The 27,500-nt window shown below is 36.3% G+C and overlaps 1 protein-coding gene across 1 annotated transcript in view; it reads left to right on the forward strand.

Annotated features, from left to right (window-relative positions):
- Positions 1–18: 18 nt before the first annotated feature.
- SLC9A3 (solute carrier family 9 member A3) overlaps positions 19–27,500 on the forward strand; it is a 55,982-nt gene continuing 28,500 nt past the window's right edge. Inside the window, 2 exon segments of the mRNA XM_010708264.3 lie at positions 19–571; positions 25,807–26,109. Of these exon segments, the coding sequence (XP_010706566.1) occupies positions 394–571; positions 25,807–26,109 (481 nt within the window). The 5' untranslated portion in view covers positions 19–393.

A 27,500-nucleotide genomic window follows, 5' to 3' on the forward strand; every position in this document is an offset into this window, starting at 1 on the left:
AACTCTGCTGATCCCGAAAGGTGCTCAGTTAAGGGGCAGCACCGCTGGCTTCACAGAGCCAGAAAAGCTCCGCCTCCGACCGATCTGGAACGGCTTGATAAAGGCAGGTGCGGGAAAGCAGCAGGAACCCACTCGCAGCATCTGCCTATGTCCAGAGTCCCTGACACTTTCCTGCAAAGAAGCACCTGGGCCGGCCGTGCAGGCGTTCCGAAGGTGGCGGGACGGACCCGCTGCGCTGCCTGCAGAACGCACCGCTGCACACAGTTGCACAGTCTCTACGATAGGGTCTGTGCGAGGAGACGAGGACCTCGCCCCCAAGGACCTCCGAAGAGGAGGGATTTCTCCGGGAAGGGGAAGCAAGATTTTGTTCTGTAGCTTCGAGAGGTCTCTAGAATGGGGTTCCTCCTGGGACTGATGGATCTCCCGGCAGCGCTAGGAGAGAGAAGCTCGGGAAGCCCTACAAATAACAGCCATCCTCAGAGCTTTGCGATCGTCTCTTTCCGATGGGATCACGTAAAGGACCCTTATGTCATTACACTCTGGATACTTGTGGCCAGCTTGGCCAAAATTGGTGAGTCCCGAGTTATATATTAATATGTCCTCTTCCTTCCCCTTCCTCTTTTTCCCTTATCACATCCAACATAAATGAAGAGAGCTTATCAGAAGTCCACTGACCCGTTTTCAGGGGTTTTACTGTACTCTGTCCTGATTTCAAAATACTGCCTTACATAGCGCTTAGCAGTGTGATTTTCACCTGCCCGAGGGAGTTAAGTAGTTCATTTTCAACACCTAGGACTCTGGCTTTTGTATCTGACTCCTTACACATGGTTGCATTCCTTCAAGCTTTTCATTACAGTTGTTCTCAGGAAAAGACTTTTTACAGACATGAAACAAAGATTAAGCCTTACTGCTTATCGAGAGTCCATCCCAACTGACAATATGCTGTTCTTCGAGATATAATTGGTAGATTTATTAGCTACCACCATTACAAATAAACACAATAAACCAGCTTATGAACTTAGCAATCTCTGCTTTACAAAGCATTGTTGTATTAGTGAAAGAAAATAAGAAAAATTAAGAAAAAATAAGAAAAATTTCTCTGTAAAATATACAGAGAAAGGTAACATTTTCAGATCATTTGTTGCAGCTGAAAAATTACAAACTTTAGAGCGCACAGAATTTTCTTCAAAATAGAACTAATGAAAACCAGTGACTTAGTCTAAGTTGAATGCAGTATGTGTAAATACATATGAATACTCCAGTTTTTGTTTTCTGAACCTTGTGACATCTCCAAAAGCAATCTTAAATTAATAATACTGTTTGCTGAACTAGAAAAGTGGCTGCTTATTTAGAATGCATTTTATTTCCATGATGCTATTATCTTCTATTAGAATCATAGAATCATGGAATATCTGGTATTGAAAACAATCCACAAGGATTATCAAGCCCAACTCTTGGCTCCACACTGGACTATCTAAAATTTAAACCCTACATCTGAGAGCATTGTGCAAACATTTCTTGAACTTCAGCAGGCTTGGTGTCATAACCACATCTCCGGGTAGCCTGTTCCAGTGCCCAATCAGTTTCTTCTGAATAACCGCTTTCTACTGTCCAGTATGAACTTTACCTGAATCAGTTTGATGCCATTCCACTGGATACTTTTACCTTTTGGATCTAAAATGAGACCACTGTCAGTTTGGCTGATGTTATCAAAGTCATTTTCAATTTTCAGTAAGTGATTTCTAAAATTTGTAGCAATTCGACTGCACGACCAGCTGAAAATCATGCTAATATTCTGTACTTGTACTGATAATACTGATACGGGATATCAATATCATACACCATGGATTTTGCACGTTGCACGAAATGAAAGATATAAACAGACAGCTCATGCATACAGTTGCACATAAGCTAAATGCACTAAGGATGGGTGGAAAGTATTGCCTCCACATTCAAATAAATCGAAATAATACTTTTCTAAAAGGGAGGAGACAAGTTATGCAAATGTTATATTGTTAAGTGTTTTTCAGCACTATGGGCATCGTTTAGATGCTTGCTGATATAACCATAAGCTAAATATTGTCAACCGAATCAGTGTTGAACTACAAGTATTTCAAATGGTAGCTACATTATCTAGATTACATAAAAATGCAGTTTTGATTTAATTGATATGTAGTGATGGGTTACATAGAGTAGAAAACTGGAGAAACCAGATATGGTGAAAAAAGCAGTGACAGTGTTGAGCCTCTGTAAATTTGTGCTAACTAATCTAAATAAATAGACTGCTTGTCTGAACCATTCTTTTCTTAGTAAGTATTAACTCTCTGTTATTAAGACTTTGATGCTTTCTATATGTACCTGTGTTATTCAAAATAATATTAGTGCTTGATAGATCTGTGGTGTAGGGGAAACTCTGTGCAGCTAACAAGACTTAGATTATGCTATACTTAAAATGCCAAGGCTTGGAATAAGATTGTCTTGAATTAAGATGAGACATTTTACCGTGAACCATGTAGTACATCTACAAATATTTGATTCTTGGCATTTGGAAGATGAATACCACTGGTTCTATTTTAAAATTATTTGCACTTATTTCATAGCTGCGCAGAGCACATCACTTACTAGTAAGAAGAGAGTGTCTATCATCAATTCCATCATTTTCCCAAGCTCTCAAACTTCAGACTTCTCTCACATTTATGATTGCAGTCCTGTACTGCCCTATATGTTGTCTCTCAAGAAGCAATGGACAGCTGCTGTATTCCTCTGCAGAGGAATGAATGCTCCTGTTTTCCCCACCAGCCACAAATAACATATAGCTGATCAGAAAGGTACATTCACTGCCCAACTGTTGATTGATGCAGAAAGCATGAAAATGTTCATGTAAATCAATGGGAAAGGGAAATGAAAAACTGTCATCCTTTTACCTGCCTGTGCATGTCAAGAATTTTGGAAAGTAGGACAGAAATCCAGAAATCAGAAGATTTTGAAGGGCAAAAATGCTGTGCAGGACCAAGATCTCTAAATTCAAAAAGATGACAGAAAAGAGTGGGGAAGAAAATAAAGAACATCTGACCCTGAGTATTACTTGAAGGAGAGCAAACACAGTACAATCAAAATGATGATTTTGTTCTGGATTTTTTAGGGAGGTGGGCAGAGTGAATCACACAAGATCACCTCCCTGTGACTATGGAAATGGTAGAGTGTTGACTGGCAATTGGGTTAGCAAAAGGTCTTCTGGGAACTGCAAGCTAGGGGTGAAAGATATATGATAATGCTTTCTTTTGCATTACAGTAAGCTTTACTTTTTGTTATTTGATAGTTAGCTTGTTCTTTTCCCCAACAAAAATGATTCTGATTGTGATATTATAAGGTTTCAGGTAGAGTGTAATTAATAAAAGACACTTGTAGCTCTTCTGGGACTTGTTATTCCTGTTTCATACATTCAGAATTTAATTTCGTGCTGGCAAAGTGTTCTGCATTAGAAGCTGTACTATATAAAATGTCGTTAAGTATTTCTAACATACAAATAACTCTCTAGTGTTCTGAACTATATTCAAAAGAAGATGCTTTTTTATTATTGTTTTTAATTTTTTAAATTTAAATTTATTTCATGTGAGGAATAATTATATATCTTGACAAATCTAAGTATTGGCACAAAACTGTGGAATAAGTCTTCAGACAGTTGGCTTTCGTGAACTATAAGATGCTTAATCTGTGTCTAATATAAAACATCTGATGCATCTCAGTACTGTTTCACATGTCATAATTGATTTGATATGACCCTCTCCATTTGAAGTCTTCCGGCTCCTTATTCTAAGGTTCACAGTGTTCCATCTAGACTAATTATCTTTATTTCCTCTTTTGATAGGCTTTCTTATCACTACACAAGAGTATCCTTATGGGATAAGACTAATAAACTACTCACATGTGTAAAGCTAAGACCTTAAAAACATCTTATCTCTGTGAAGAAAGTACATCAGGTACATCTGAGAACCCTCCTGGTAGACTTCTTCTACTATGTGTCCGCTTTCTGGTATCTCAGTTGTCCAAACTGCACAAGTAATATCAATTAAAAAAAAAAAGCAAAACAAAACAGAACAAAACCAGAACAAAATTATAAACACATACATACATGCTCATTATTTATAGTTACATACTAGGTAACTTTCTATGTTCACTTTGCCTTGCACTCTCCTATTTCTTTGTATGCCTTTAATGGATCACAACTTGAAAACAATCATTTAATAAACATAAAGATAGAAGATACAAGCAGTGGAAGCAAAGTCTGTTGTAGAAAATGTCAGACATAGGTGGGAGAAAAAGAACTCTGGAAGTAGGCAGAAGAAAAGGAATAACAAGCTCAGGAGATAAAATCAAAGAATCACACAATCACAGAATTGTAGGGTGTGGAAGGAACCTCTAGAGATCATCAAGTACAACTCCTGTGAAATAGTAGGTTCCCTACAGCAAGTTGCATAGAGAAGTGTCCAAACAGGTCTTAAATATTTCCAGAGAAGGAGACTCCACAACTTCTCTGGGCAGCTTGTTCCAGTGCTTTGTCATTTTCACAGCAAAGGAGTTCTTCTTTGTGTTTGTATAGAACTTCCTGTGTTCCAGTTTGTGCCCATTGCCCCTTGTTCCATTGCTGCATGCCACTGAAAAGAACCTGTCCCTATCAACTTGACTCCTGTGCTTTAGATATTTATAAACAATGATGAGATCCCTCTCAGCCTTCTCCAGGTTGAAGAGACCCAGGTCTCCCAGCCTTTCATCGTATGTGAGATGCTCCAGGCCTGCCATCATCTTTGTGACCTACTGCTGGACTCTCTTTAGAAGATCTCTGTCTTTCTTGAACTTGTGGAGCCCAGAATTGAACACAATATTCAAGTTTCATCTAAGAATATTGTATACAAGTTGTTTTTTTTTTTTCCATAGCTATTGTAAATTAAAAAAAAAAAAAAGTATTATGTTTTTTACCTGTGTGCTGCTGTATGTGTGCCGCACTTGTTCAAAATCCCAGGATGCAGAGAAAGTTTTTATGTTTTCATTAATGGTTGGGTAACTTGTAAGACTTCTATTTGTGTTTTACATCTTTTTGTCCACCACAACATTTTCCCAGACAACAGTTAATTGCTTTGCACTAAAAAACTACAAAGCACATTTTTGTGTTGGTTTGTTTGTTTTTATAGTGGCAATGTAGCCAGTGACAATGAGGCTTGTTACTGAATTCTGAGTAACGTTTACTGCCTTATTTCTTCTACCTAGACTACTGACTTTACTATTTACAGGTCTAATCATTACTGCACAAGGTAAATTATCTCAGAAAGGCCAGTTTAAGCTCATTGTTACTGTTAAAATGCCATATCCATTTTTCTTCTTCACTTTGTCCCATGTCTGCACAAATAGCAGTACCCTTCTGAGAGATAAAGTGGCCTTACAGTGACATCTGCCAACTTCTTCAGTACTCTTGGATGAATCCTATCAGCATGCATGGCTTTGGGTATGTTCAGTTTGCTTAAGTACTCTCTGATGTGATCCTCTTCCACCAACAGTTTATCTTCTTTGCTCCATATTATCTCTCAGATCTTTGGAACCTGGGATTCCTGAAGGCCGGTCTTGCGAGTAAAAACTGAGCCAAAGAAGGCATTCAGCACGTCAGCTTTTTCTCTGTCCTGTGTAACCACAACCCCCACCTTATTCAGTGAGCCCATGCTTTCCCTAGTCTTCTTTTTGTCACTGGTATATTTACAGAAGCCCTTCTTGTTGCCTTTAACATCTGTGGCCAGATTCGATTCCATCTGGGCTTCAGTTTTCCTAACTTCATAACTGCATTCTTGGACATGTGTGTGTCTCACAAGTTACCTGTCCCTATTTCTGTTCAGCTTTGGTTTTGTTGATTCATACAGGCCTCCTGACATTTGTGCCTGACTTTTTCTTTGCTGGGATGACTCTCTTTTGAGTTTAGAGGAGATCCTTGGATATTAACCATATTTCTTCAATCTGTCTTCTCTCCAGAACATCCCATGAGACTCTTACAAGCAAATCCTTTAACAGTTCTATTTGTGCTCTCCTCGATTTGTGAATTTGTTTCTCACCCCCCTCTTTCCCCTAGGTATCCTGAACTCCACTATCTCATAGTCACTGTAGACAAGGATGCACACCTCTCATTGAATTTTCTGTCACTTGGAGAAGGAAGTTACCATTCAAAGCACTCTGGGAACCTCCTGGGTTGCTTATGTCCTGGTGTGGCTGTCTCTCACATCCTACCCACACTTTATATTTTAGATTTAATTTTTCTACCCATTTAGCCTCCTGAATTTGCTCAGTGTGGATCAGATAAGGAAGTGTAAGAAATGGCAGGAGAGCATGTGGCTGTGAAAAGGAATGAGGAAGAAGGGTACATACTCTTTGGATGATCTGCAAGTCAAACCTTTGCCAACTGTTTTTGTCAGTATAGTTTATTCTAAGTCTAAGAATGTCACAAAGCCCTCAAATGCTGTTACACAGTCTTGTTTGAGTCCATCAGTTCTAAAGAACCCAAGATAAAATGAGCTGTGAAGTGCACTATGTTTTTAAGCTCACAGAGAAAAGGGTTCCCACTATGTATCAGTAGTGCTGTTACAATCAGTTTAGTTTATTTTACTGAAATCCAGTCAGCAAACTACCCTAAAGTCAGGATGTAATTATTACACATGTAAGTAAACAATGTATTGATCTGGAATATAGGGATTCATTGAAAAAATAAAACAAAAAGTCAGTGAAAAAAGGTTATTTTCAATATGTTTTAGTTTTCCTTTATTTCTCTAGACTTTAAAATATTTAGATTCCATGATCTGAGATGCTCAGAAATGACTTCAGTTTCTTCATGCCTAGGACCCTTCTTATTGTCTCACTTATCTGAGAAAAGAGTATGTTGTTAACACCAGCATTCCTGTGGAGAATGTTAAGCATGTTGGGATGGGCTAGGAAAGAAACAGTGAAATGCATATGTAACAACCCACCTAATTTTGACTCTTTAAGGAAAATTTTATTCCTTTAAAGAAATCAGTATCCTTCCCTCCAAAGCAAACAAAATCTCATTTGCCTCCAAATTTCTCCTCACATTTCAGGAGTAGTAAAAAGTGTCAGCTACTGAGAGAAACTGATTCAGGGTATTGTTTTAATAACAGTAAAAATGTGAGAGTAAGTCTTCTGTTGGCAATCCTCTGTGTCTATCTCTAGTAAATACTATCTTTAAGAAGAAATGTTGAAGATTGCTTAGCAGAACTTTATTGTAAGTATTTAACTGTAAAAGGAGTGAAAGAATCAGATGGTGAAGATATTTCCAGACTCTGCAAAGCACAAATTTTGTCATAATTACAAAGTTCTTTAAAAGCTGTTTTCATTAGCAAGCGATGAGAAATGATTTTGCACTGTGACTAGAAAGACTAGACTGCCTTCCCCTGTGTACTAATAAAGATAACAAGTAAAAATATATATTTGTACTAAATTTCTTGCTTTATTGTGATCTCAGAGGAAACTGGAATAGGTTGGCATCCTTATAAAGGAAGTGTATACATTTCCTTCCTGGATATATCTTTTCATTAGCTGCCTTAAAGTAGCAAAGCAACTACACAAAAATGCTGTAAATTTATTCTGGCAAAAGTGTTACATAACAGAGGTGCCTTCATTTTAAGCAGATAGTCTGCTTTCTCTTGTCCAGTTCTGTTTAGAATAGCTTTTAGTAAGAAATGTTAAGCAGTGTAAAATCACTGCTGTCTAAGGCATAGCATCTTTTGAGACATCATTTTAGGTAGCTGAAAATAACATTTTCATCATAGAATCCTTTAGAATTTCAAGTCCTAGGAACAATTGTATGCACCATTTCTTTATTAAATTTATGATTTATAAATGGATATCTATCTACACATTTTGTTTCTGTTCTGCTCTTGTATCTTATTCATCCTTTTCCTGTTTTTTCTGCCTACCTGAAACATACATCCCTCCTCTCCTCCCCCCTTCGCTCTCCAAGTCTTGTGAGTCTCAAGTCTGAATTATTTAGAGTAAGGAAGAAGATATCAGGACAGTATAATTTGAGAAGATTCAGATTACATCCCCCGACGAATAGGAAATGTGCAGTGACAACTTGTATGAACTACATAAGAAAAAGTCTCATGTAAAGAATGATCCTGAACTGAATACAGTTCAGGCATGCATACCAAAGAAAGGATCTTTGCCATCAATTATTTTCAAGCACCTGCATGCAAACTACTCTGCATTCTCTGCAGAACAATGGAATCCTTTTAATACTGCAGTCAGGTTTGTCGAAAACATTGATTTACTGTCTTTAGAGCTGAAGTCACTTAGTACTTAGCCTACCAAACCCCAAAGTGACTGTAAATCTGTCATTAGGTAACACAGCAGCAGATCACTGGCAGGCAAGTAATTGAGTGCAAGCAACAAACCCTTTTAGATATATAAAAGTTCTTCAAGTGAAAGTTTTTCTGAGGTCTACTTGGTTTTTGTGAAATTTTTGTTTACTAGAGATCCTTAATAAGAAAGCTGATTTATGATTTATAATTTGTGGTTTGTTTATTTGATGTGGCAGTAAAAAGGTGGATTTCCAGTTGTTTTGAGTTATACCACCAGAAGTCTATCAGAAGTTAATAAGTTTCACAACCAGTTTCCTTTTTGTTTTGAATTCAAATACAACACTTCTTTTCCTCCTATTTTAATTACTCTATTTTAAGTACTCTGAAGTAATGGAGTAATTGATAACTGAGTTATTCTGTACCTTCTGTTTGGCTCTTTCTATTCCAGGACAAAATGTATCTAAAACACTCCTTATTTCTTGTCTATTTGTTTTCTGAATATTCTTTTTACACTTTCAGCAGACTGCCTGTAATTTTTCTCATCTCTCTGCAGTAGTCTAGTTAAATTCATATCTCAAAATACTAAGGACTCTAATTATTCTTTACCTAGTTAAGAAGTGACACACATTTAAGTTTACTGACTGTTAAAAGTCTGTGTAAACTGCAGAGCATGGCTGATTGGCCTTGTTGTAATAATTTGATTTCTCTTATAAAATAGCTTACTGAGTATGAAAAGAGTGACTTGATACCCAGTTGGCTGCTATGTAAAGCACTGTGAAGTCATAAATACTGAAACTACCTACAGGCTGACAAGGAAGAGTCGAGATGGAATGCAAGACCTCAAGTGGAAACACTTTTAATTAAAGCACGAATATTTAATGTTTCATTGTGGAAGAAAAAGAAAATGGAAAGGTGTTCTGAAAGTCACATGGGAAAGTGGGTTTTTAAGCAGGTGGTTCCAGGAGTTTTCTTCTGAAAATAGAAGTTTCTTCTTCCAAGGATTTCCAAGAAGAAATAATTCTGGGTTCATTAATATGTGCTATGCGAGTTCTTCAGCTTTATCTATTGAAAGACAAAAAAAAAAAAACAACCCGAGCAAACTAGGCCTTTTGTCAACCTCTAATGACTGTAGTCAAACTTCAAGAAAGAATATCTCCAACCAGATTTTGTACTGCTTTTCAAAAGAATTTGGTTATGATTCTCTCTTCAAAAATTTCCAGTTTTAAAAAATGAAAAGTAGAAGTTTTATTGGTCAGTTTGCTTCCAAAATTGGAGCTTGAAGGAAAATATTAAATATTCAGAAACCTGTGGTTTTGAGCCAGTAAGATTTTTAGTGGAAATCTCCCAAGTGCAAGCAAATTGGGGGACTTGTCCAAACACAAAACTGATTCTAAATTAACTATTTTTTCATAGTTAAAATATTCTGACTCCTTGAATATTTTTGTATTGTTTTAGTGTTATAGTGGTATTCAGAAATGAGAGGTGACATAACATAGAATAACTCTAGGGTAATGTACTAACAATTATATTGGAGGTACAGTTGTTATGTGATTGTACAACACATCTAACAACTAAGTATTGTTCCAGTATGGAGTTACTAAAATCGTCATATTCCTGTGGGATAGTAGCGTTGGTTGATATGTGGATGTAGATCTTCAAGCCTTGACATTTTAGGCATATGCAACTTTACTTAACCAGTCTGAATAGTAGTTCTTTTGCTCTGTTCTTATGCATAGCCTAGAGACTCTCTAGAAGAGAGGACAATATATGGTGGCCATACAATTCATGATGGCTATGCTGTTATGACTCAAAGGAAGGAATGGTGAGATGTCAGCATAAAGTTTAACTGTCCTCTAACCTGGATGCTTGCTCATTAGAATGGCTTCAATTTTCTTTCACTGGTTTGTGTGAGCTGTGTCACTCTCTCCTCTGCCTTCTCTTAACTGATATAACATTTTAATCTGTTATTTCAGAGAACTTAAATCACTCTCCAGGATGAACTGATATTCCAGAAAATAATATTATTTGACATGTTATATTAACTGGTAATAGCCGCCTGATTCAGCAGCAGCCTATATAAACTTAGAGGTGATGGATGTAATGATTCCTTATTTCCTGCAGAACAGGATGATAGATTTTCTCATCCACCTACAACTGCATGCATAACTGCACACTTCTGTGGTTCCCTGCACAATGTTGATATCATTTATTTTTTTTTTTAAACTTGCGGAACTGATACTATGTCATTGTATCTCAGTTTCCCAATTTCTAACAGGATTTTCCCAAGAAGAGACTCTCATTGTTCCCTCCATGAAACAACAACAACAAAACAAAAATCAAAACTAGTGCAGAGTTATGTGGGTGGATATTCTGTAAATACAGTGCATCCTTTCTATACAGAAAGGAACAGGAAATTTCTGTCTCTATGTCAGTTATGTCCACAGTGATTAATTAACTCCTTGTATGATGTTCCATTCCTAAGTTTTTTTCACTGCACAATTAGCTGTGCAAGCACTAACTCTGGCAATGAGCACATTTCTGCAGTTGAACTGTAAGTTTTATCAAGGTACATTATTTGGAGTGCATGTCAATTGTCTTTTTTTATTTAGTTATCTGTTCAGATTATTTCTCATGGATGATCATGAGCAGAAGTTAGTGCTTTCATTTTCTAAGTAGAAATATTGCCTAAATGTTTTGTTTACTTTGATGTATTTCTATAACGCTACTGTAAATGTCATGTGGAAAAGCAATGATATATGTATTTATAGACAAAAAATAGATTTAAGTTATACTTAATCTTTTTAGTGTAAAAAGCTGAGTAATATGGTCTGCATTTAAAAAAAAAAAGTTTGTACTGATCAGTGCATTGGTCTATTGCAGAAAGAAATAGGATAGGATGTATGGTGGGAAAAGGAGCAGGATGGAAGCTGCAAATGGGAGTTTTATTATGTATGTTGAATAAAAAATGATATAATTCAATTGTGGATAGAGGAGGGAGGAAGTTGTGCTGCCATCTGTAGGGGTGTTGACAGCCTGAAGAAATGAACTAACAAGAACCATATTGTTGATGGTTTATGGGCTGATTTGGCCCAGTTCTGTGACTAGCAGGGTGGAGGGACCTGTGGATCTACACCCCAGAAAGGGACAAGGGAAAAGGATGGAGAGATGGGCCTAAAACAGAGCAGCAGCAACGATCTGAGGAGAAATAAATTAATTTACTAAATAAGATAATGGAATGCAAGATAACACACTATAACACAGTGTAATACAATTTAATTAGAATTGGAGCTAATTAATCAAATAAAATGAGAGAGTGTTCAAAAACTGAAGGCCTTACTCTAATGCTGAGGCAAGACATGCAGTTGGTGAGCAGAAGGGAAGAGAACAAGGTCCTGTGACTTTGCCAGGGATTTTACCTCCTCTCTGAATGCAGAGTCCTCTGGGATGTGTAGTTCTTCTCTTCTGGGACAGGTACCTGGAACTGGAACATTAACTCCCAGTGCACTACATGATGTTATGATGTGGAATACTGGTAACCAAAAATCATAAAACCATGACATTGCACCAGGGAGAATTGCTAACAACCCCAGGCACCAGTACATTGTGGGACTGACCCAGCTGTGAAGAAGCTTCACAGAAAAGAACCTGGAATTCCTGGTAGATAGCAAGTTGAACATCAGTCAGGAATGTGCACTTTTCCAGTAAGAAGACTTACAGTATTCTTGGCCTCTTTATGCAAAGTATTGCCAGCAGGTTGAAGGAGGTGATCCTTCCCCTCAGCACCAGTGGGGCCACTCCAGAAGTAATGTGTCCAGGTTTTAGGTTCCCAGAACAAAAGAGATGGAGTTACTAGAGAGAGTCCAGCACAGATGAGAATCAAAAATATGATCAAGGGACTGAAGCACCTATTGTATAAGGAAAGGCTGAGAATATTGACACTGTTCAGTCTAGAGAAGACAAGGCTCAGGGGGGATATTTATCAATATTTATCAATGTTTATGGATCCTAGAAGTGAGGATGCAATGAGGATGGAGCCCAGATCATTTCAGGACAAAATGGACACAACCTGGAAAAGAAGAGACTCCTTTTAATATCGATATCAGGAGACGCTTCTTTACTGTGTGCGTGATAGAGTACTGGCAGAGGTTGCCCAAAGAAGTGTGGAGTTTTCATCCTTGGAGACAGATGTTCAAAAGTTGTCTGACATAGTTCTGGGCAGGTATCTGTGCTTGAGCAGGGGGTTGGACCAGATGACATCAAGAGATCTCTTCCAATCTTAACCATTCAGCAATTATTTGATTATGTGGCTTCTACAACATGTCTTAGATAGCTTCTTACAAGATGAATTATTATATGAAGATACATGTCACAGAAGATTCAAACAGCTTTATATTGAATGTATAACAAGTTTACATATTAATTCATATCTTTTTAAATTTATTTTGTTATCATAAAGAAGATAAATATTTGCTAAAGTCTAAAAGATTTTCTGTTAATTTTACTTTTCCATTCACTGAAAGAATTTCTTCATAAGGTATTGACTGACAGATTCTATAAATATGTCCATTATTTATAATCTCTTGCCATCAATGAATTATTTAAAATTATTTTAGAATTTGCTCTATAAGGCTTCAAGAAAACAGATTCTTGTCTTGTTAAATCTGTCTTCAGGGGGATTTATTCAGTAGCTCTACATATTCTCTTCTGGACTGGTGTATCTTAGAGGATACAGCATGTTAGAGGTGTAAAATGAACATGCATAGCAAGGCTGATTTTTTCCCCACTAGTAAGGCATTTTATAGGTGAGGTAAATAGTAAGCATCACTTTGTTCTCCTCAGTGCTATACTAAGTATTCCTTCAATTTGGCGAGCCACTATCTTATCCTTTCCCAACAGTCCTATAAACCCTTATTTTTTCTGGACATTTAAAAGGGGAATTATATATCTGCCAGTTGCTGCATTGTGTCATTACACATAACAGGTTTTTTAAAAGTATGGTTTAGCTATCCACAGTGGCAGAAACTTTATTTTCCTATTTTAATACATTATTTTTTCTGCTTCTGTTTTCCATAATGTATCATGCAGCAAACTCTTATAATTCCACTCAAAAAGAACAAAATATATGTTGTAAAACGAGGCAGATTGTAGATCACTCAAACCAGTTGTTTGAGTGGCTGTCTTCTATCCATAACAGATTCTGATACTCATGCCCTGCAATTATGAAAATGTATATGTCTAATGAAGTAGAAGTATCCATGAAAAGAAGGGGTTTTTTTTATTACTCTTTTTTATCTGGATAATATTTAGAAATATAAGCTCTTCATTTTTCCAAGACTTTCATTAGAAATAATAACCACGACCAGAAACTACACTTTCTTTTCTCTACATTGTGATAATTACGGCGCTGAAATTAGTCATCAATAGAGCCCTTGTAATTCACTTCCACCTACCCCTCACCCATGCTAATTTAATCAACAACCAGACATTACCAAGTGTTAGGATAAGGTTATTACACTTTGAATATGGATCTAAAAAAGAGCTGTTACATTTATAATTAGTAAGGGAGAGCGGCAATTCATCAGTACATGATGGTGTCCTGGCTATCCGAAATTGTGTAGCCTGCAGGACTTGGAGGTTTGTTGTCTCTGTTTTTGGTACTGGTGAGGCTACACCAAGAGTACTTTGTTCAGTTTTGGACCTGTCACTACAGGGAAGTCACTGAGGTGCTGGAGCATAAGGGCAATGAAGTTGGTGAAGGGTCTGATGCACAAGTCTTATGAGGAGCAGGTAATGGAACTGGGGTGGTTTAGTCTGGAGAAGAGGAGGCTCAGAGGAGACCTTCTTGCTCTCTACAGCTACCTGAAAGGAAGTTGTTGTGAAGCGGTGTTTGGCTCTTCTCCCAGGTAACTTGCAATAGGACAAAAGGTAATGGTCTTACATGAAGGAATGTTCAGGTTGCATATTGCATATATTTGGAAAATTTCTTCTCAGAAATAACGGCAAGGCTTTGAGGCAGTCTGTGCAGGCAAGTGGTAGAGTCATCATCCCTAGAGGTTTTCATGAAAAGGATAGATGTGGCACTTGGGGGCATGGTTTAGTGGGCAATGGTGATGATGTGTTAACAGTTGGACAAGATGATCCTAGGGCATTTTCCAACAAGATTCTATGATTCCATGATTCTATTATGATACATTGCTCTTATTTGCAGCCTTATATTCTTTACCATTTCAGTAACAGTAGAATATCTCATTTTTATGTCTTGAATAGCTGTGAAGAGTAAAAGAAGAAAAAGACTAACTGAAATGCTAAAGCTTTTTGCTCTGAAGCACTCAATAAAGTATCTTAATTATTCAGATTTTCCAAAGGAATACAGCATAGTTTATGTTATTAAAAGTGAAGTTTCCAAAGCATGTTCACTTGAGAAATGCCACTGCTGTCTGAAAGTATAAGGATGTAAAAAGCTGCTTATTGTGATTCAGAAGGAAAAACTAAAACGGCTCGAAGATAAATCTGCCTGTGTAGATGGGAACTCAACTTATGTATGTGTTCTGAAGATCTTAGGCTAGGAAAGACCTATCCAAATTAAGAATGAATGTTCTGTAGCTCTATTTTCCTCTTACTGCCTCGTGTAGTAGAATCAGTATTATCTGATCTGTATACCCATTGCCCATATGATAATTTTTTTTTTGTTTATTGTCCAGTGATGTAATAATACAACCAATAGTCACTATAGCAGCGCTTGTACTAGAATCCCTAAAACACATTATCTGCATCTGTGACTGAAAGAAACCTGATAACTCCCCCGATACTCTGGGAAATGCATATCAGTAATGAATATGACTAAAGGACATGTAAAAATTATGAAACTGATTTAGTTGTTCACAAACTAAACATTAATTACAGAATGTCTGAGGTTGAAAAGGACCTCTGGAAGTCATCTGAGCCAATTATCCTTTTCAAACAGAGACAGCTACAGGAGGTGTACCAGGACTGAAAAGAAAATGGTAAAATATATCCCATGTATCATACAATTACTTAGATGCTAGTGTGCCTAGAAAGTGCAGAACCCATATATTTGTGGAAAATTCAGCTGAAATTTGGCTTGACATTCCTTTATCATTTTTCTTCCTTAACTTTCTTTCCTCTCTCTCTCTCTCTCTCTCTCTCCCTCTCTCTCTTTCTTTCCCTCTCTTACCTACCCTGGCATTTATGTACATATGGAAGTGCTAAACAGAGCTTTTTAGGTAGGAAGAGGTCTGAGTTTTGTTTCCAACTTCCCTTCTTCTTGAAACACGTAGCTACTTGCAGTAACTAGATTTGAGATGTGAATTATTACAAATGTAGCTTTTAGACAGTTGTATTTTTCCCTTCTTTAACTTTCTTCACTGTGACAAATTAAGCTAATCTTACCAGGAAATTCCTTTTGCATACTTAGCAATGATAAGATTTCTTATATTGTCTCTGTATGCACTACAAAATGCAAATGCATAGTTGAAGAAGCAATTGTCATGCAATTACCTTTCTACCCTATTTTGAAACACCAAAGCTACTTTCCATGTAACATGTTATGCAGTATGAGGTCACTATCTAGTCTAGTATTCTTCTTGTTACTAGTGTGTTCTTCAGCTCTCAAAGGAGATAATAAAGATATGAGAGTTAATATATTACTTCATCAGAAAAACTGTAAGGACAAAACAAAACAAAACAAAACAAAAAAAAGGCGCCATGTTAAAGTGTATTCAATAATGGCATCTCAGACCTAATTGTGAGAAAAGAAAGATCTCAGTTTTGCTCTCCAGAAAAATAAATCATGGATTTCTGGGCAGCATGCTTCTTTTAAGGGCAGGTAGGTATGCATCCAGTAAGGAAGCATGTCTTGTCATCTGCTCTCTGTTGCCTATGACAGAAACTCTCAGGATAGATTGGTAAAAATGTTGCTTTCAGAAACTTCAGAAATACCTATAGGGAGTGTTTTCTCTTAAAACTGATTCAAGCTTGTTAGCAAAAACAATCTATAAAAACTGAGATTTACTAAAAAGTGTTTTCCTATCCTATGACTTGGAGCACTCTTCATTCCAATGAACAAATAAGTGTAAGGATTGTAACATTAGATTTCTTACTTACATCTTTCACAGATATCATCTTCCTTGCTCAATTCCTTACCATCTTCTTTTTGATTAGGACTTATTAATATTAGACAAGGGAGTCTATCATTAAGTGGAGCTCCATAAAGGGATTTGTATATGGAGAAATAGGTGAGTGACAAATGTTTTCACTGACAGCCTCATAGAAAACTTACTTTTTCTCTGTTTTCCTCACAACGCTTTGAAATCCCAAATCCTTCACTGAGGGACTTCCACGGCCCTGTAAAAATCTTAGGAAAATACTTTCTCTTTTATATTTTGGGAATATTTTATTTATCATTCTTAATACCTTATACCTATAGGGAGTGTTTTCTCTTAAAACTGATTCAAGCTTGTTAGCAAAAATAATTAATCTATAAAAACTGAGATTTACTAAAAAGTGTTTTCCTACCCTATGACTTGGAGCACTCTTCATTGCTATTTCCCTTATATCTTAAGCTATAATTTTATCTCTCCTAATAGGCAGCAACCAGTAAGAAATCCTTGCCATCCCCTGCAGAAAGTGCTGGAGAAGAACAGGAAGCCCCTACACTAGAAGTAAATTTTCAGTTTCAACCACCAGTATTAAACTATTTCACAGAATCACGCATTTAGAGGGATTGGAAGGACCTCAAGAGACCATCAAGTCCAATCCCCCTCATAAAGAAGGTACCTACAATAGGTCACACAGGTAGGCATGCAGACAGGTCTTAAATATCTCCACAGATGGAAACTCCGCAACCTCTCTGGTCAACCTGTTCTTGTGCTCCATCATCTTTACCGCAAAGAAGTTCTTCTGCATGTTTGTACGGAACTTCCTGTGTCCAAGTTTCAGGCCATTGCTCTTTGTCCTGTCACTGCACACCATCAAGAATAGCTTGGCCTCATTGGCCTCCTACTTCTCTTTAGATATTTATAAGAATTATTCAGATCCCCCCTCAGCCTTCTTTTCCCCAGGCTGAATAGACCCAGGTTACTCAGCTTTTCTTCATACAGGAGATGCTCCAGGACCTTTATCATCTTTGTGGTCCTCCACTGGATTCCTTCTAGGGGATCCCTGTCTTTTTTGAACTGGGGAGCCCAGAACTGGACACAGTATTCTAAACGTGCCTCACAGGGCAGAGTAGAGGGGGAGGATCACCTCCCTCAACCTGCAGGCCACAAAATTTATAATGCACCCCAAGATACAACTAGCCTTCTGGCCACCAGGACACACTGTTGGCTCATGGCCAACCTATTGTCTACTGAAACACTCATGTCCCTCTCCTCTTCTCTATCTTCTTTTTTTTTGCTTGTACAATGGACCAGAAACAAGGAAAATAACTTATTCTGTGGTGCGCTCAGGCTTTGGTAATTTTTTGTGTAATTTATCTTAATACCATAACTGTTTCCATATATCACTAGTAATCCACTTCTTTGAACTTCTTTATCTGTATGAGCAAAAGACAAAACATATTCAAATGGAGACTTGTTTTAATTCATTTATCTTGTTAAAGTAAAGATAATAAATAAACATTTTTCTCAAATACATTGTATGAAATGAGTCAACATTTCCTGGAATTTATTTCAGTTACTTCTTCCCATATTGCTGGAAAATAATTTGGTATTTTAAAATCAGAGCCAGAAAAATTGCATTCACTATATGCCAGTGAAAATAATTTTAAAGGTGGAGGAATTTCAATATGCCTTTAATATTAAGTAAGGTAAGTTTCTTGCCCCAAAATACTTTTTAAATTTGTACACAAAATCAGCCAGAATTTTTGATCTGAAGCAATGATTTGAGTCAAAACAACCCTACTGGTCAGGAAAATTTGATGATTTTACTCACAACTATTTCTGATTCTTTTCCTCGCTTTGTACAGACAGCAATGTTCCTTTATATTTATATTAAGTATGGAATATTGTGTACTGAAAAAGAATCCTTACATAGAAAAGTCATAGCAAACCTAAAATGACCTCAGTCTGTGAGGAGCATTATCTTGTTCAAGAAGATTGTCTTTAAAACTTAATTCTTATACCTTTGCACAGGAAGTGAAGTGGTTTTTCTGATAATTTGCTGCCCTGTTTTATATCCTCTATTACACTTCAAGGTTTTTCTAATGTGCACTCTGCTCTCATTTTGAAATATTATTTTTGAGTGTTCCCATTTATCTTTTAGTGTCGTTCAGTTCCGTAAGGGCCAAGTGCTACCACACTTGCACTGCAGTGGGACTGTTCCTTCAAAAAAGAACTACTTGGCATAATTATGATAATCTGTACCCAACTGCTTAAACTTCATTATGTTCTAACTGCTTATAGAGATAATAGTTGCTTACTCACACACTTCTTTGAATTTGACTTGGGGCTATCTTGTTATGTTATGACCTGTCAGCTGGGAACCTTGACCTGTATGTTGGTTGCACTTTTAATTGCTAATGTATTTTGTTAATTGTTCACCTACAGAGAACAGTGACCCAAAATCTCCTATTTAATGAGCTCATTAAAATGCTGTACGCTTTTTAAATGGTAATTGTTTCATATGTGACAAATAAAGAAATCTTTCATGAGCTGGATAAAACTAAGCTCAGACCAGTTTATCTAAACAAGTTAAATATGAAGGACTTTGTGTCTTGCTTACAAAAAATATGTCCAAGAACAAGAATGACTACTATTAATATTACTGTTCTAGTAATTTATTTAAGACAGGGAAATGATTGGTCCCTCTATCCCACCCTTGCAAAGCTCCAGCTGAAGTACTGTGTCCAAGTCTGGGGACCCAACAAAATAAAGGTATGGAGCTTTTGGGAAGGGTCCATGGAGGGTTATGAAGGTCATCTAATGGGTGGAACACCTCTCCTATGAAGATAGACTGAAGGTATTAAGCTTGTTCAGCCTGGAAAAGAGAAGGATGTGGGGAGACCTCACTGTGGCCTTCCAATATTTAAAGGGAATTTATAAACATGAGGGAAATAAACTTTTTACAAGGGTTGATACAGATAGGGCAAGGGAGAATGGTTTTCAACTTAAGGAAGGGAGATTTAGATCAGATGTCAGGGGATTTTTACTGAGCATGTGGTCAGGTGCTGGAACAGGCTGCCCAGAGAGGTTGTGTATGCCCCATTCTTGAAGATGGTTAAGGCTATGTTGAATGGGACCATGCACAATCTAATCTAGGATTCGATCTAGCTGGCTTCCCTGCCTGTGCCAGGGGGGGTTGGATCTTGAGGTCCCTTCCAACACAAGCCATTCTGATTCTTTGATTCTAAGACAGTATCCAAGGGCCTATACCAAAAATACTCATAATACTTGTTACATGATACATGAATATAAAAGATTTGGTCCAGGTTTCTTCATAGATAGAATATCTCTTGTTTTTTTTCAGTAAATCTTTCAAATTTTGCTAGACTTGGTAAAAGCATTTGATTCATTAATACAATAATTTAAGTTCTGACTAAGTAATTAGTAAAAGCTATTTCTTTAAATGTTTTCTATCTCCTGTATATAAACAATTCAAAAACAACTAAATCAATTCATGAGACTACATTTGTTGACACATCCACAGAACAGAATCTGAAAAACTATAAAAAATACTATCGGTCATATGACCGGGAAATAAATACTGAGTGTGCTATGTAGATAAAGCTTAAAAAAGCAAATACAAATTATAATGATCAGCTTCAGCCATGTGGAGTCTGCTCAGACATTTCCTGGACAGATGAGAAAAGCAGTTCCTTGTGCTTTGTGCTTTTTAGTGCTTTGAGTTTCTTTGAAATGAACCCTTTTAGAACACAATGAAAGATTTTTTTCTTGATTTAGACCTAAATACATGATATTTAGGATATATTTGTTACTAGGCAATCAAAGGTAGGACAAGGTAACAAAAGAAACTGTAAGGAGATTATTTGTAATGTAATTTAAATTCATTTTTTATACAAGTCTTATGCAGGTTTTTGTTTGTTTGTTTTAATTTCCACTGCACAAAAAAGTAAGTATCCTACTGCAGGTTTCCGATGTAATTTCCATAAGCGTCATGTACTGTAGATGTCATTATTGAACTAAAATAATTATGCCATCTGAAGAACAAGAGAAAATGAAGAAAAAAAAGCTAAAAATACTAAGAGAAATTTCACTCAGGGAACAGTAACAAGAATTTCTACGTGAAGTTGTGAACAAGAAGAGAGGGGCATGTGTATGTATGAATGCACACAAACTGTACACAGGTTGACTGTGAGTCACCAATGGGATAATGAAGCCAGGGTGTAGCTGAACTATAGATTATACCTGTGACTGGAAATTATTAATGGTGTTGGACATGTTGCTCCTGTGGTAACTGATGCAGAATGCAGTCTATACTTCTGATGACTTTTGAACTCAGATTGAAATAGACAGAGAGAGCTCAACTGGAGACTGAAAATAAACAGCTTACTGTAACAGTAAAAGACAAGCAACAGAAAGAGATACGTTTTTCTTTGTGGCTATATAACAAGAAATTAAGGATTTAAAATCACAGTTAAAGAACTGTTTAAGAAAATTGAAATAATTTTCACACAGGCAAATGGGTATAAAATTGCTATGAATATTCTTATAGAAAAAGGTGAAGGCTGATGATGTACCTTCACAGAGGTTTAGCAGGAGCAAAAATCTCTGAAATGAGGATCATCAAGTGTGGTGTTGTGATAATGGACGGTTTTGATATGTGATCAAATAGTTCTTCCAGTTCTTATGATCATAACTGAAATTCCTAGATCCTCTGTGCAGGCTGCATAAGCAAGAGAGCTGGCAGGAAGATACTATGGATAGCATATCTGTAAAGCAAATGTACAAAAGTTGCAGTGTTTTGCTTTTACTTTTGGTCAGTGGCAAGGCTTCTCAGAAGTTAGAGAGAATCAAGTTTTGGATCTGAAATTAGAGTCACCTGTGACTTGATATCATATGATGATTTGATCTGTGTATATGAAAATAAAAACTCACAACTGAAAAACACACTAATAGCATATTAGCAGTGTGTACTTGACCTACTAGCAAAAATACAGCTGATGTAAACCAAACTGTTAATAGTGGTAGAAGGAACTAAGAAATGTTTGCAAATTGATTTCTGCACTCTCATGCAAACTATGGAAGCCAAAAGGCTGAAAAAATAATTTAAATTATTTTTTGATTCCTTGGATTTTATTTGAAGATGTATTAAAACAAACAAACAAACAAATAAAAGAACAACTAAACATTTCAGCAGGTAATTAATAGCATCATTATAAAACAGCTCTTGATTTTTTTTGAATGACCTACTGCATATTGTTTACATGCTGTAGCTTTTGTGTTTGGCAGTGACTCTAACACTATCAGAATTTTTCTCAATATTTACAAGCTCTTGGCTTTAGACTAATAAAGTTAATGAAAATGTCATCAGTTTCTTAAGGAAGTGTTGGAGTTGGTGTATAAATTCAGGAATTTAACAGAATATTAAACAGATATTTCCAGCTTTTTAATTTTAAAACATTGTATATTCAGAAGGAGGAAACTGTCATGAAACATTCATTTCAGCTGGAAACAAAGCCAAAAATTCTGGAATCCAGTCACTGAAGTGTTTCTCTTGATATCTAAAATTCATTAAAAATAACAAATTCTGTTAGAGAGAATTTGGAAAGAAATCAAGAAAAATCTACTTCAATTTTTTTTTGTTTGTGGATCTACAAAATTAAATGATTTGAACATGAATTGTACGTGACATCTTGTTTTTTACTCTTATTTTTTATTCTTGTTACTTTACTTTCCTTTTTTATTTAGAAACCAGTCGTTTTACTTAGTGAATGAGAAAAAGGCTGATCTGTCAAATAGCTTCCTTTAAAGCAGTTTCAGGACACTTTCAAGACTAGCAGACTGTTCACTGAATGTTGTAAATTCCACTGCAGGATTTAATCTAAATTACTGTATTCTTAAAGTGTGGGAAACTTACTTAAAGTTTATTGTTTTACTGGATTCAAAAGAAACTGGACTCAGCTATCAAATAATAATCTGTTAATTTGTTTTGTCTTCCTTGTGAGATATTTCAAATGCTACAGTTCCTTTTCATGAATCTTAAAGGAAGAAGTGTCAGGGTTTTTTTTGTTGTTTTTTTTTGTTTTTTGTTTTTTTTTTGGTTGTATTTTTTTTCCTAGGAAGTTTATGCTGTGCAATTGTTTCTCAACGTTGTAGGAAGCTTCTACTTCAGTGATGCTTGAATTTAAGTTCAATTTATCCACAGTGCAGTTTAATCCGCTGTCAAGCCAGGTTTAGCATGAAATGGCAAATGAAAGGCAAAAAATTTCTTTAAATATTCTGCTTATTAGTATTTCTTTGCTCTTTCTCTTGCCTCATTAATAGGCATTCACTTACTTTTTGGAGTTGACAGCAGTGAAAACAGTCTAAATTTTACCTTTGGGTCGCTCACAGAGTAATTTATATGCGCTGCACTGCTTGCTGTCCTTACTGATGCTTGGGATTTCTTTCACAACAGTAGGCTCATGCTAAATTCCTTGTCCATAATTTCTGAATAATGTTTTACTTCTCAGTCAGGTGAAATATCTATTCAAGATAGGCATACAAATGTATGAGGGTCTGCTCCGAAAATAATGCCTCCTATTTTATTATGTTGGCTCATAATTTCAGACACAGATGTTGGTTTTAAGGCAGTAGAGGTTGAGCCTTACTGCCAATATTCTGTTATATTTTGTTGCTGTGTGACAGATGGCAGTAGAGGGTCAGTCTGACAAATTGGCATCTGACATGGAAGTTCATATGAAGTGAAGGTGCATAATTGAATTCTTCCATGTGAAAATAATTGCACCACTGGCATATATGAATGCTTGCTGAATGTTTGTGGAGAACAAATAATGGATGAAAGCAGAATGAGGCAGTGGGTGGTACTTTTCTGCATTGACAACAATGATGTGAAAGAAATACCATACTCCAGATAGTCATGCAGATTTTTGTGAGCATGCCATGCTTTAGTTTACCATGGCAAAAATGCATGGCTAACAATGATGACTATGCTGAAAAATACCGATTTGTAGCTGAAAATTTGCTTTATCAAATAGTATTATTCTGCTCTTTGAACTTGTTATAGTTTCCATGGAAATAAATAAGAGGCATTACTTTTGGAGCAACCTATGTAATTAAAACTTCCAGTTCTTCTACTTACTTTATCTTGTGTACACAACTTTGTAGGGCTATTTCTGGATCTCTCCAAGGCTATCAACACACTCAGAGCATGTTAGGGACATAATCTCTTAACAATGCATGTTTAAAAAATATTAGGGAATGAATTTGAATTAATGTTTATCAATATATACTATAACTATATTATATATATATAATCTATATATACTATAACTACATTACACAATCTTTATTAAGTATAATTTATGCATGTACCTTGAAAAAGAATTTAAGTGAAAATATGAACTCAAAATTCCAGTTGCATACTAGTCTGAAGTTATTTCATTTAGTTGCATCAGTTGTGGTATCTTCCTTTCACAAAGGAAGGCTTTTCCAGGCTTACAGACACCTTGATTCTGCTAATGATTCTAAATATTACTATTCAAATATTGTACATACCATCAGCTGATCAATGTTAAAGGGAACACGGAGTGATGTGGGTGTCGCTGTAGCTGAATTCATGGGAACAGCTTCTAGGAGAACGTGACAGTGTTATAAGCTAAATCTAGTTGAGTTTTCAGCACTCAGTGGGAGAAACTAGTTTTTGATGGTAAAAGTCAGAACTCTACGGAATAAGAATTTTTAGCTGAAACACGTCTGGTATTTTTTCAATATCTTGTTTTGAAATGTATTTACCATTTTATTTTAAAGTTTTAACTTCTTTTAGTTACAGTTCATCTATTAAAATAGGAGTTGGATAAACAGACTATAGTAACGCTAGCTCAGTACCATTCATTTTCAGGGATGAGGAGATAATCCCTACTCCATGAGGTGATAAATTAGTTGATAATTCACTAACTGGAAATTCAAGGAATAAAGAATAGCCAATAGTAAAGACTTTAACAAAGTTAAAAGCCACAATTTTTACACATGGAATATTGTTTTTTTGTTTTTGTTTTGTTTTTTCTTTTTTAAACTAAGACAAAATTTAAGGGATTTTATTATTAAGAGGGAAAACTGTGAAAACCACAAAATTTGTTTCTGTGGAGTATTATGTAGCGATTGATTGCAAGACCCAAATGATAAAGTGAACTAGCATAGGTTAGCCAACATCACTGAGTGCTGTTTGCTTTTATGTGTGATTGCTGTTTTTTTAATCCCATTCTCAAGATATCTTCTAAAATGGCTTAGTTCTCAAATCTCGTCTACAGACACTTAGGAAAACATACATTTGTGCTCATTGTGGTGGGAATGCTGATGTAGGCAGGCTGCTCTCATTTTTCCCACAATGTTTTCTCTTCTGATCAGTTGTCATACAACTGCAAGGATCTTTTTCTGCTTCCACTATAGTGATGAGCTATGCTTCTAATGCTATCTGTGTAGATGTAGCCAGGAGAAAGACAGATATTTCAAAAATGGGGCCCTAAAATTACTTCAAAAGGTAACTTGTAAATGTTTGACCAGGGCAAATACTTAAATGGGAGACTTTGAGGGTGAGTTAACCTGGTCTAAGACCTCTGCATAGTCATAGGGAAGATTCTTCTGCTATGCTTTTAGAAAGTTGGAATGTTTTATGACTGAAATTCTTGTTAGGAATATCTTGAGGTAAGGGCCCCAAAGTGATCTCCCATTTTGTCAGCTCCATTCTGTTCCTGTTGCAGGCTACATTTTCATATAACATTCTTCATAATTTAAAAAAGAGTTGACTTAAAACTAATTATTCTTTTGGCTTACTTCTCTTTCCATCCTTCAACATATCTGCTAGTGCACTGACTACTTCTAATGACAAATATTGGGATCTTAAATGCATATTTTTAGATATAGAATTAAACCACAAAGGAATATATTTCCAGCGTTTTTCTATTTCTTTTCATTCTTGCACTGAACTCTTTTGCAAAGAACGCCTTCTTTCCCTAGGCAGATCTTTCAAAGAGAAGGTAGTCTGAGAAAGAAAAAAATGTGGAATACTGGTTTCATACAAGGTTAAATATGAATAAAATATTCCTTCCGGATAAAATCTGAAAATCAATGTTTTTATTTTGTTTTTCAAAAAGATGGGTTTTGAGTTCTGACACAGGTTGTGTCCCATGGATTACATGCACGCTGTGGGGGTTCTAACAGCAAGGAAAGCAAGAAATTTGTTTCAAAATTACCAGCTAGCAACTTTTGGTGAATTTCTTTCCAGTTCTCATACACTGTTTTCCTTTTTTTCATTGCAGTTTTCCACTTGTCCCACAAAGTCACTCGGGTGGTTCCAGAGAGTGCTCTACTGATTGTTCTTGGTGTCTTCCTTGGTGGCATTGTATGGGCAGCAGATCACATTGCCTCTTTTACCCTTACACCGGAGGTGTTTTTTTTCTATCTGCTGCCTCCCATTGTTCTGGATGCTGGATATTTTATGCCAAATAGGTTATTCTTTGGAAATCTTGGTTCCATCCTTTTGTATGCTGTCATTGGGACCGTATGGAATGCAGCCACAACTGGTTTATCTCTCTATGGTGTCTATCGGACAGGAATAATGGGTAAGTTTGGTCTGTTAAAAGGTACAGTTGTGAAAGTTAGTGGATGCCAGCTGTTAGAATAGGGTATATATTGCAATTTAACAGCACTTTTCAGCAGAAAAGTCAAATTTTAACTGGAGCAACTTGTAATAATATTTTCCAAATTTCAGAATAATCTCGGAACTCATCTCTGAATTATGATCAAAAGGGACTTGTATCTGTGCCTCTCATATTTCCATGCTCTAAATGTCTGCATACATTCTCAGGATCAAGCTGAGGATTCATCCTGCTTGTGGTCATCCGGACAAAAAAATACATTCTGAAGGGTTTGTTTCTTCCTACTGTGGTAGAAAATTTAAAAGTTAACATTGAAAGGAAATGTCTCTCTTCCATCAGGTCTAATATCAAGGAAGTAATGTTTGCTGAGTGGGTATGTATTCATTACATCTGTATTTTGTATTCTGATGCTAAAAATTTTGAGTAAAGACTTACAGAGCCAAGTCGCACATGTAAGATGGATTTTATCTTAACTTTACTATGGTATACAAGGGCATGGAGATGCTAGGAGAGACATTGAACAACTCTTTCTCCTCACGCAGGTGTGACATGCATATAAGCTGTGTACTGCCACCTAGACAGCAATAATTAGCACTGATTGTGCTTTGCTTGTGTTTTGAAATAGGAATGCTATTTATGCTTTTTTTGTTATCTGCACTGAAGCTGAAGCACCCTTCTAGGACAGAATTCCCTTAGGTTGGTGAGTTCCAGAAGGTAGTTAAAGAGCACTGTTGAATGCTATTGAGAGCAGTATAAATATAATGCTGCTTTACCTGTGCATTTTGCCCATCTGTTCTTTGCAACCTGTGCTGAGATCCTGGATGGAGTGAGTGGCCCTGAGATGTCAAGGTGTGTTTTGTTGTAGAATAGGCTCAACAACCAGTCATGAGTCTGCTCTTTGAAAAAGTAGTGCAAAAACACACTCAGGGTAATTTATCGTTGACTTCTTTTTCAGTCCAGCTATAAGAATGCCTCAAACATTTGAGTTTGCAGATGTTTCAGAGAAAAATATTTTGTCTTGAAGAAAGAAGATATTAGCAGATTATTATAGAAGATAACATAGTAGAATTTTATCCCACTTTTTAGTCTCTAATACTACCCCAGCACCCAGCACAGGGAGTAGGAGAATCTGAAGCTGGCTTCTTTGAGGACACCATTATGATACCTATTACACACATTCTAAGTGAAACCTGTAGCTGAATTCCTTATCTTTATATGAAAATCCATGTATGGAACAACTTGACTACAAATTTGTTCATAGCGAAATTCATCTTTCAGTGGTTACCGTAAGTATTTATATCAACATGCACGATAGAGATACCTTACGTTTTAGATACTTACCTGACTTTGAGATA

This window comes from Meleagris gallopavo, chromosome 3 (assembly GCF_000146605.3).
Source record: "Meleagris gallopavo isolate NT-WF06-2002-E0010 breed Aviagen turkey brand Nicholas breeding stock chromosome 3, Turkey_5.1, whole genome shotgun sequence".
NCBI classification, from domain to species: domain Eukaryota; kingdom Metazoa; phylum Chordata; class Aves; order Galliformes; family Phasianidae; genus Meleagris; species Meleagris gallopavo.